The sequence below is a fragment of the Pygoscelis adeliae genome, unplaced genomic scaffold, assembly GCF_000699105.1.
Source record: "Pygoscelis adeliae isolate BGI_AS28 unplaced genomic scaffold, ASM69910v1 Scaffold424, whole genome shotgun sequence".
NCBI lineage: Eukaryota > Metazoa > Chordata > Aves > Sphenisciformes > Spheniscidae > Pygoscelis > Pygoscelis adeliae.
The window spans coordinates 228,260-239,462 of record NW_008824651.1 but is presented as its reverse complement, the minus strand read 5'-3'; the positions used below and the strand labels follow the sequence as shown (position 1 = coordinate 239,462).

The window sequence follows — 11,203 nt, the reverse complement described above, 5'->3', positions numbered from 1 at the left end:
TTTTTCTCTGACTGGAAGAAACTGGTTGGACACAAAACAAGTGGAGAAGTGTGCAAGGCCGTACTTCAGAAAGTATGCGTTACTGATAAAAAGTAAGAAATCAACTGAAATTTCACACAAAATTGAGTCTCAACCAAAGAGATAACCAGGAGGATGATGAGAATAACTGGTTAGTGTACTCCATATGAAATTCATGGTGGTGCTATTGAGTCAAATTTAGGCAGGTGGAAAGTAAACCGCAGTTTCGGAGACCGATTCCCAGAACCAAGATAACGGTAAGACAAAGCATCACCTAAAACAACGTTTGGTTGATAAAAGCCTTGAAGATTCTAGGCTTGGACAAAAGGCCTGAGTACGAACAGTCCTACAACACTATTGCCTTTGCTAAACAAAAAACTTGTGAGAATTTGACTCTAAGTGCTTAAAACCCAGCAACCTTTTCAGGAATTGCAGAGCACGGCGTAATTAAAATGGCCCAGCTCTGCTGCCTATTAGCAGAATCTGAAGCTTCGTAACGCAGGCCTGAAGAGGGCTTGTGAGCCCTACCAGGCTTCTTAAACTACGTCAGCTGGTCTAGCACAGCAAAACCAGGAAAGTCTTCTGTATTTTAATAGTACGATATTTAAAAACAAGGCCTCTGTGTCATCAGTAGCTACATACGGAAAGACACGGCTGCACCCGGTAGAAGTCACTCCACACTTGACAGTGGAAGTTCTTCACCGACTACCTCAGCACCTTGCCCACCAGAAGCGCAGCTGCATCCGTTAGCTTCGTTACTCTCACACTTCTATTGCTCGCGTCTATCTGAAATTACAAGATAAACTAAACCCCAGGAAATTCCAATTAAACGTAAGAAAACTTTCTTCCCGTTAGGGTGGTATGGGTTCGTAACAGTACCGTACACTTGGGTATGTATCCACCAACCCCAACCGTGCTGTGATTCTGCGAGTCCCTATTTCACGGTCTGTGGAAGATTTATGGAGTAATTTAAAAATGAGACTTTCGATGGCCTTTGCTGTAAGTACACGTGTTGTCTCAAAAAGCACCTGTAAAAAGGCAGTCTCAGAATTCTTGTAAAATAATTACTTGATGCTTTAAAAATTCTACATCTCAGCTCTTGGCTGAGGCATACTCGGTCACAGACTTCTCTCTTTTGCAACGTTAGCCACAAAGGAAGCTACCCAGCAAACGCACACCGCGTGTCTACATCATACGGCCTTCACCGGTCTTCTGCGTTTAATTAGAATTTAATAATTAGCTTCCATGGGGCCTGACAGCAGATACAGACCTTGAAATCCATCTCTCTGTTAGCATGTGGCTGAACACACACACGCAGCAGTGCTTTTGAAAATAAAGCAGTAAGTTCTCTCTTTGAATTTGAAATAGTGTCTTCCTAGGGATTTTTAGGTGCAAAGATGTGAACAGCAAGCGAATGAAAACCAAACGTACATGTTTTTTTAAAAACCTTGCCTTACACAGTCACACTAGAATTATGTACCTAAAATTCTACCATCTGAACAGACACATGCAAACTTCTGTTACTGAAAGAAAATCCTTTAGAATTCAGTTTATAGCCGTGTACGTAAGATGGCAGTGCTTATTATAACTACCAGTTGCTTTATTTGAAGAAGCGCAAGAAAGCATATGCAGCAAACTCTGCAAATACTAAAAAAAAAACCCCCAAACCAAATGCTACAACAAATGTAAGTTAGTATCTCGTGTTAGTATGATGGTGACAGCATACACGCCTCTGGGCACTACATCACCAAACTACATCGTCTAAGAACAGGGCCCGGACGCAGTTGTTGGAGTGCAAGCAAGCGGTTACACGCGTGGCAGCAATAGCTTCTCTCGGGTAAGGTTCAGCTTTCATTAATGGTCTTGTTTGTCTCCAGAAGGCACCGAGGAGTTTCGCTGGTCTGGCCAAGAATTTGCAAAAAGACCGGTCGATTTTCCCATCGGTGCTACTCTCAGTTTGGATACACCGCGGGTACCTTGTACATAGACGGTGAACCACAGAGAGTGTAAAGTCTATTTAAACACTGACTCCTCTGTGGTCTGTTGCATTTTGCCCCAAAATGTTAGGAGAAGAGTGTAATTTCCATGAAAATCAGACAACCAGTATTTTTAAGCCACTTTTGGAGTTCAAGGCTGACAGAACCTTCACATGCAGAATATCCAGAATGTGTTTCTGTAATTCAGTCAAGGGCAAGTTATCGGGCTGTTCACATTTGCTTCCATACACTGACAAAATCAAGAAATTCCACAGTTGCACTGAGAAAGATTATGGAGAAATGCGAAACTATTAAAGACGTGCTCAAATTGCCAATAAAATAATAATGTCTAAACAAGATATTCAGATACAATGTAATATGTTTCTTTATTTTTTTAAATCCAATTTGTAAAGGTCCCTTTTTAAACAAAACAAGAACAAAAAAATCAACACAATTCAGAGGGCTTATCTCATTTACCATATTCTTCCCCACTCATCACTTATCATAACACAAAGCAGCAACTTATATTATTAGTGCTCATATAGTGCACTTATATGAATTTTGATTTGTGTATTAAGCTTTAAATACAATGTATTTTCCGTGAGCATAGCCCAAAGAGTACACAACATTACATTTCCAAAGCGTATGTTAAAAAAAAGGACAATAAATGTATATCCAAGACAGTCAAACTCAAATATTTTGACCTGGCAAATTCTCTAACAAGTAACAGCAATTTTAAACTGCGTACAAAGCGGAACAGTGCCGACATGCCTCCGGTGTGTGAGCTATGGTAAAATACCAAGCGTACATATAAAGGAGAGAAGCCAAAGAAAACCGCCACAAATTCAGAGCTAACCCGAGGCACAGCCAACTGCGACCGAACGAAGGCAGCCCGCTTCCCCAGTCTATAATGCAAAGAGCCCAGCAACCACGAAAAGCACTTCTACGCTACAGAAAGTGAAATGGTAACTTCTTCCAATTTTGCCTCTGCGTTTTTAAACAACTTGTTCAAAAAATTTAAAGATGAACATCTAATTATACCAAACAAATGTACAAACTATAAAGTCAGAGAAGCTCCAGAAGATTGCCACTTTCAACCTTGCATAGTGATAGCTGGCATTGATATTGCTACCATAGCTTCAGCAGAAGGTATGGAAAAGAAAAATCTTTACTTCTAAGTGATGCACATACGTAACATTTTCTTCACAAACTTCAGTTAAACATTGTTTTAATAAAAGGGAAAACAGCTCTAAAAAGGGAAAGATAGTGTTCACAAGCTTAGAAATAAAAAAATACAAACCCAGAACATTCCATGATAAAAAAATGAAAATAATAAACATTCCATCGTAACAGCACCTATTTTATCACTAAATAAGCCCCATACATGCAACAAACTACAACTATTGTATAAGGCTGTCAAATTAAAGGTTTACTTTTCATATAAACAAAGTGTAAAAATAGCGGTAAGTTGCAATCTTCAAATTTAATGCTATGTGAGGATTTTGTCCCCCCGGTTTCATTTGGTAGCAATTTCAGTATGCGTTTGATACAAAGGTCATCCGTCTAGGAACCGTGATACAAATACATTGTGCCTAGGACAGTATTGTCGTATCTCTGTTCAACCGTGACAGAATTGGAATGCTCAACAACGCTACTAAGTTCGGGGATGCTTTCAGCGGTATCCCCAAACCCATGATAGTGTCCATAGTGCAAGGTATCTCCAGGGTCTTCCACCCACGAGGGCCGGCTAGAAACACAGCTGCTCGGGCTTCCGTTCAGATGTAGAGATCCACACATATCGGTGGAATTATTCATGGCCTTTTCTGGTTCCTCGGTGCCGTTACTGGTATGAATTCGATGCCTACTGGGAGAAGTTATTCCAGGAATTATTCCGTTAGGTGTTAATGACAAACACTCCTCGCGCCTGGCATCCATCCCGCTGAGCTGTTGTGCGGCGGTGAAATCCAAATGTCCATTGATGGCACATCCATTTGTCAGTGCATTCAGTATGGAGCTACTGCTATTCATATCTGCATTAAGAAATACACCTGTCACCAACAATTAAGAATAAATCGAAATACATCAAAACGTCTCCACTATACTCCACTTATTTTAAAAAAGGTTTCCATACACAGCTTTGAAAATAAATCTACCCTTTCTTTATTTATAACAATATAGGTAGTTCAAAGTAACGAGAGCTGACCACTAAGCTTGCAGCACGGATTCTTATGTTGAAAATGCAGCTAGCTATCCAAATGCAACCTGTGAATATGCCTATATTAATCTTCGCAAAGACAACGTGAATTTCTCAGGAGCTTTTTCATTTAACTGTATGAACTAAGTGTGGCAGACAACATTCTGGGCAGTGTTCTGAAAGGTGGAATAAAAGGCATCTTCCCACCTTAATTGTAATGCCCTCTTGGGATGAAAGATTATGTAGATACAAGAACTGAGTATCTGTGAGAGCGTGAAGGGTTGGGTTTTTTATTTTTCAGCTGTAATTTATCCGTGGCTCTTTTTTGTTCTTTTTAGTGCTCTCACAGTACAGTATACACTGAAATAGGTCAAAGAAAGAAATGGTACGTTGCGGTGCTAATAGAAAATGTTTCAAAGTTCCTTTATTTAGAAAGCGCTTCAATTTATCTAGCTGCTTGCTACAGAACATACTAGGCAGGTTTGCATTTAATGGTAAGCTTATAACATCTGTACAATCCACATGCAAAATGCCATACAATAGCAACAGCAGAGTGTACAGAAGACTAAAAAAGGCTAGTAGTAAGAAACGAAATTCTAAAAATGTGCATGCAAAAACCACCGACAACTATTTTAAAGCAATTTCTCCTTTGAATTTAGTAATTAGTACAATAGTTTTTATTTCCTCAAACAGATTTCAGCAGTATGTCTGAAACATATGTTTTTGCAGTGGTACTCAAAGTACTAGCACAAAAAAGGGGTGATATATTCTGCCTTAAAAATGCCTACTGGTAAAGGACGTCTAAAATTTACATCTATATTGGTAAAGATGAGCGAGGCAAACGTAGAAACTACAGACCTATATGGTGACATTTGAAGATTTTACATTCCATTATTATCCTTGGATACATGCACATATGTTTATGTATACATGGATGCATAAACCAGTGTGCAAAACAGGACTGCATTTACTGCGTATTTCCAATTCAAGCCAGTAAGCCTGTTGGTAACTTCCCACATTTGTAAAACGCTGGGTTCCTGTTTAAGTGACACATAATGAGTACCACTGTTCGACAAGGAAGAATCTGAAGTTTTGGTTCTCCGTTAGTCCTTCGCATGGATATTATTTGAAATACGGATTACGATACTGATACTTCACATACAGCAATACATAATGCCAAGAAACGTGTTCGACTTGTAACTCGGTGGATGTACTAACTGGAGTTTCCTGTTTAGTCCCTATATGGGTTAAAATAACCGCATCAGCTGAACTCACTAACCACAAATTCTTATTGAAAGTGGAAAAAAAAAACCCCAAACCCATCAAGACATCAAAGCTAGTATTTCAGTGATGAAAACGCACAGAAGGAATTTCATATAGTGTTTATTAACTGGAAAGTGCAAAATTTTAATGTTTAAAAATAAATCCTTATAGGCTGGCTTTGCCAAATCAAATTTAATAAAAATGGCACTACTGTTAGTTAATATGCAAAAGTAGGTAATGAATAGTTCTAGTGATAATTATAGAATGTTATTATTTGTTAAAAATTAGCACCTATAGTAATAGAGTATATTTATGAAAGACAATCATTTTCCCATAAATAAGAACACTTAGTAATTATCACTGGAATATATCATAGTCTACTTTTTAAGTACTGATTATATATATATATATGTATATATATTTATTCCTAATATATTAAAAGATCTATTATCATTCCCTTTGGTGAATCTGATCTGTGGTACAAAGCATAAACATATTTATGACAGAACAAATTAAAGTAAGAAATCAATTTCTGAATATAATAATGCACTATCATAGTAACTCCATGCCTTTACCTACAAAGTGCATGGAAAAAGCTGACCCAAGACAGTTTTAATCAAAACTCTATGCACATCCTGGGGTTACCAAAAGCATCTTGATTAAGCAGCCCTTAAAAAACTTAAGAGCACTAATATTCACTGATACTAGCAACATTTTGACTGTGTCATGAAGATCGGTACAGAACACAAAAACTCTTTTCCAAGGTACGTTAGTTCCAAATACTAGTTTAAGACCTGTGATGTCCAGTCTTTTATTTACATAACCCCCCCCCTAGCAGGATCCTGCACTTACATCATCGTGTCTGAACAAATTCTGGACACATGGCATACGTCTAGACCATCCTTCATAGCATTTGTCAAACTATTTTGAATATAGCTTAGTTGTAACATACATTATTTTCAAAGCTATATAAGCACTAGGATATGTTTCCCAATCAAGTCTTCTTATTAGCAATTAAATCTCTTTAATGGATATGAAACAAATAATTTAAATTATTTCTGGATTTCCTTTAACCTGAAATTACAGCAACTAAAAGCAAGGCACAACGCAATCCAAGCCTCAGGTTAAAAGTGAACCAGCCATTGTGGATTTCTGTTTATCCAAAATAATAGTAAACTACTAATAGACCTTCTCTTTCACCATTACAATATATTGCATGAAACAGCTAATTTTAGATACTACTAAACTCCCAATATAATGGGTCTTACAGCAATACAATAGTTTTCAAGACTCTAGACAACAATGTGCAAAAATAAAGGACTAAGTTTTATACTTAAATTAAAAATAAAATGCATATTGATTCTTGCAACGACAAGGAGTTTGCATTGCAGAAACAGTGTATATCTCAATTTCTTTTGGTCCAACAGAAGTACTCTCCTGTTGTTTGGTGTCTTCAACCATTTGAATGTTGTTGTAGTTAACAGGAAACTGTCCACTCCCACCTGATACAACAGCAAACTCTCTATCAACGTGCATATTGTCAGCATCGTCCTCAACTCCTCCATTCATCATTGGTATTAAGCCATCAAAGCTGTAAGCTGATAAAAAAAAAAGTCACATTTAGTCACTGGTGCGCACTTGAAAACTCACCCAACAAACAGATGAGTACTTTGATCATTAAAACAAAAGCTTTTTACAAAGAAATGTAAATTTTTCACATCTGAAAGCTTCTGACGTTTGAAATTCCAAATGCAGATTAAGTAAACGCTAAGTACTTGCACATCCATTTTAATCCCTCAAAATGGAGAATTACCAGTGTACCTATCAGACTTTGCACCTACATACCAAACAATTATTAGTCTGATGGACTAATGGAATGAATGAAGAGCAATTTAAGTTACTCATATTTAGGCTCTACAGCTCGTGTGCCCGATAGCTAAAAAGCAGTCTCCACCTCAAATGTCTTAACTGTCAGTCGGGACTGCTCCCTCTTTCACCACCAAGTGCCAGTTCCCAGTAACCCACCCCCTATTCATACCAGACTGCTCCAGAGAGCCCTTCAAGAGCTGAACAAACAGATCTCTCTTCCGAGAAAAGCCGGCAAGTGGTTAGACTGCTGTGGGAAATGCTTTAATTAGCAAGATGGGCTTGACTTCACTACCTCTTATACCCACCGCCCGAGGCACTGCTCCAGTACTACCCCAGCAGACCCTGCACTGCTCTCACACTGACATTAACACACCTTTCCATATACACTGCACACACTCTTAACATTATGTTGTAAAGGGCTACTTTAGTAGACTCTAAGTCAGCTCTCATTACCTTGGGCACAACAGAAATTTTCGTAAATTACTCTTTCTTAAAGAACCTTAAGCAATAGCTAAAGTGTTTCAGGGCCAAAGAGATCACACGGGGCTTAAAGGAGACCAGGGCCCTTGGATCAGTGGGCTTCAAACTACCCTGAACCAGGAAAGGCAAGGCATTTTTTCTAGTTACCTGCAGGAATATGGAAGTGCAGCTTCATGCTGGCCAATTCAAGGGCACACGTGGCAATACCTCCACCCCCACCTCTCCAAGACACCTAAAAGCAGCCGGGCTGAGGCTCGTGATACTGATACAGTCAGTCACCGGTTGCGTACAGCAAGTCAGTACTGTCTGCAGCACGTACAGCAGAGTGCAAAAGCCAACCTGCCGAGGGCCACGAACCAGAGGGGCTAGGATTAGGACTGCCGCGAACACACCCGTGTGACCAGCTGGCCTGGTGTGCACCACCCTCCACCAACCAGCCCAGGAGGCAGGGTGAAATTTCTGGAATTGATTTCAGAAAAATGGACATAAAATCCAGCTAATGTTTCTAAGTCAAAACTATTTGCTGTACATTCTGAAAGTGGCCACTGATTGACTTTTGTTAAGTTCAGCTTCAGCCTTTGGTACTACTTTTTGTATTACATTTGAAGAAAGTAATTAGTTTGTATCACAGTATATTGTGTATCAGTATTGCTTAATTTTGAGACGGAAAGTTTTTTAATGCTATGCACCCGATAGCAGATACGTGTGTGCGCACATAAACGAAGCTGCATGTAAGCAACCCCCACCCACTGCCCAGTTTAGCTATTCCAGGAGGACAACGGGCGAAGCACGGTTTAAGTACTTCTCTTCTTCCAACTCAATTGCTTACAGGTTCTTGTAAGGGGCATATACCATGCCTGGTCACAAGAAGTAGGTTTTTTCAAAGCAGCGGTTGTTCCAATTTGGGGTATGGCCATCAAAACCTGACTCTTCCCTGCAAATACAGGTTACCTGCACTCTCTCTGAATATCTGGAATCTCCTGTGCAAATAGTCCTTAAAGGACAACAGACCAGAGTGGTTTTGGTACGGGCAAAATTACCACAAAATTGGGCTTTTTTTGTAAAAAGGCTAGCTAAGCACAAAGACGTACTCATAAGTTCTCATCACTCAGCTCTGTTGTTTACAAAGCGCCCCAAGAACAGTGGTTCATTCTCACTCCAATAGACGTTTTAGGTTGATACGATAGATATTACTGATGCTGATGTCTTTGAGGGGAGACGCGTCAGATTAGAAACTTCAGCTTCTGCAGCTGGGATGCTTCTCTTAATTACTACAAAAACCTCCAAGCAAATGCAGCAAAGCTTTTGGCTTTGTTTGCAAAGGTCTGAAGAAGTCATACTGGTAAAAATTTCAAAAATTACCTACTCTGATTGTTTCTCTAACACCCCTGTAATTGCTTAGGAGATCTCGTTCACTTAAACGTACTGTGCATTTGTTTGCTTGATCTAACTTATCCACTGGACCAACTGTTTATGCTGAAAGGTAATGCAGATACTGCCATTTCATGACAACATATAGAATAAAAATAGCTAGCCCAGTGCCACTCCCACAGATTGTGGGGAAATGCTACCTATTGACTAGATTGGAGCCATTTTCTGCAACTAAAAGAGATTGCTGGTTACGAACATTCAGAAGGAATAGCTCTTCAAAACAAAAGATATGGAACTCTGACTTAAAGCAGCGCCTCCTGGTAACAGAATGTGAATGCATTGAAGACATCTTTTCCATAGCTGTTACAGGCATCTTTATACTGTGTAAGTTTTCTCATTCTATGTAGCTACTTAAGGACTTTATTCTTGAAAAGCAATCTTGCATTTAATTGCACAGGCACTCTACTCCATCATGAAATTATAGTTTAGACCAACTACATGAAGTAACATACCCCGTTTATGATCGGCTATGGAGTACCCCGTTAAGGCCTCTGATCCTGGTATAGTTGAAATGGTGGCTGGATAGCAAGTACTAAAGCAAATACTACGGAGTGTAAATACTGATGTAATTTATGTTGTCCATGTCATATTTAGAAACATTGTTTTGGTCTCAATTCCCCTCTTGTTATCTGGAATGAAGCACTTTTTGAGCCCATTTTATTTGAGCCTGTTTTGAGCTCACTGAAAGTCACACCCATTAGAACAATATAAAACTTTAACTGACGAAAGTGTCTTCAATGAAGACCTACAAAGTCCCTTTCCTGATGCTAAACGCAGGAAAAAGAAATAAGGTTTGAGTGCCGAATGCTGCATTCTTTTTAATAAGAATTTAATGGGATGACCAACAATGTTGTCTATCGTGTTATTCATGGTGTTTGCAAGAGGTAAAAAAGATCTCTTCATATAGCCACCAAAAAATACCTTTGAGGTTGTACTATCGCATCATTGCTGGCAGAGGAAGAAGCAGTATCCTCAATGCACAAGGCTGAATAGGACTCCTTAAGGTTCATTCTAGTCTTACATCCTCCTGTAAGACATCAGTTCCCCTTGGAACATGATCCTGGAAACTTAAGGTATGTTAACTTCATGTCACAGACATAATCCCTCACGATTTGGGAAACCTTTTCGCATTAAATTTCTTTCATCCACCTTATCTATCAAACAGTTTTTGAACTGTGAATGAATCCCTAAGTGGAAAATTACCATCAGAACATCCAGGCATCTTTGTGAATTAACGCAACATTATTCGGCTCTCCTGAAGGAGAAGAAATTGAGGAAGGAGTAGAAGCTAATTTCAGCTCCTACTCTTCCGCATATTATTCTTGGCATCATGTAACTTTAGCACTCTCTGGAAATAGAAATTTCAACACACCAAGATGATGACAGGGAGAATCGGGATCTTGTGGCATGGAATAACTGTATTCACCTGCTTCTTGTATTAATATGTAATTTAGATATGTACGTGAGTTTGTCAATAACACTCAACACCCACTCTGAAAGGCTTTAAAATGTTTATTTTCCTTTCTCGGCAACAGCATCACCCCATCCCTTTTACCTCTAGGGTCTCACCTTCCGTTCTAGCCTTCTTTACTCCAGCAGACTCTGTATCTTCAAAGGATCTCTTTCGACTTGTCCCACCACTGAATGGATTGGGACCTGCATTCTGATGAACCCCATTTAAGGTGCCATTGCTATAGAAACGATTCAGGTGACAGTTCTGGAGGTTCAAGAGAAACTGGGCACATTCTTGGAAGCCCTGGGTATGTGCAAGGTCTGCTGCTGTCAGGCCACTGGCATTTCTCAAGCTGTACAATACAAAGAAACTGAATTACACTCATTCATCAAGCTAGCTTGCTGCTGCTGCTGCCCTTACTGACTATCTATCTGTTGGTGATGAGAGAAAACATACACTTAGCAAATTTCCATTAAAAAATTAGTTATCAATCTTAGTTTTATAACTAACTTAACTTTT

The 11,203-nt window shown here is 39.2% G+C and overlaps 1 protein-coding gene across 3 annotated transcripts in view; it reads right to left on the bottom strand.

The window, feature by feature from the left end:
* Positions 1 to 2,355: 2,355 nt before the first annotated feature.
* ANKRD10 (ankyrin repeat domain 10) overlaps positions 2,356 to 11,203 on the bottom strand; it is a 32,167-nt gene continuing 23,319 nt past the window's right edge. For 2 of the 3 annotated variants that reach the window (XR_663543.1, XR_663544.1), the window contains exons 4-6: positions 10,801 to 11,036; positions 6,954 to 7,049; positions 3,583 to 4,024 (exon numbers count right to left, since the gene is read on the bottom strand). Coding sequence is in view for 1 of the 3 variants with exons in the window: in XM_009322523.1 (XP_009320798.1) it covers positions 3,558 to 4,024; positions 6,954 to 7,049; positions 10,801 to 11,036 (799 nt within the window). In the remaining 2 variants the exon portion in view is untranslated. Of the gene's footprint in view, positions 4,025 to 6,953; positions 7,050 to 10,800; positions 11,037 to 11,203 lie in introns of all 3 variants that reach the window. The other variant, XM_009322523.1, reaches the window with a different exon arrangement.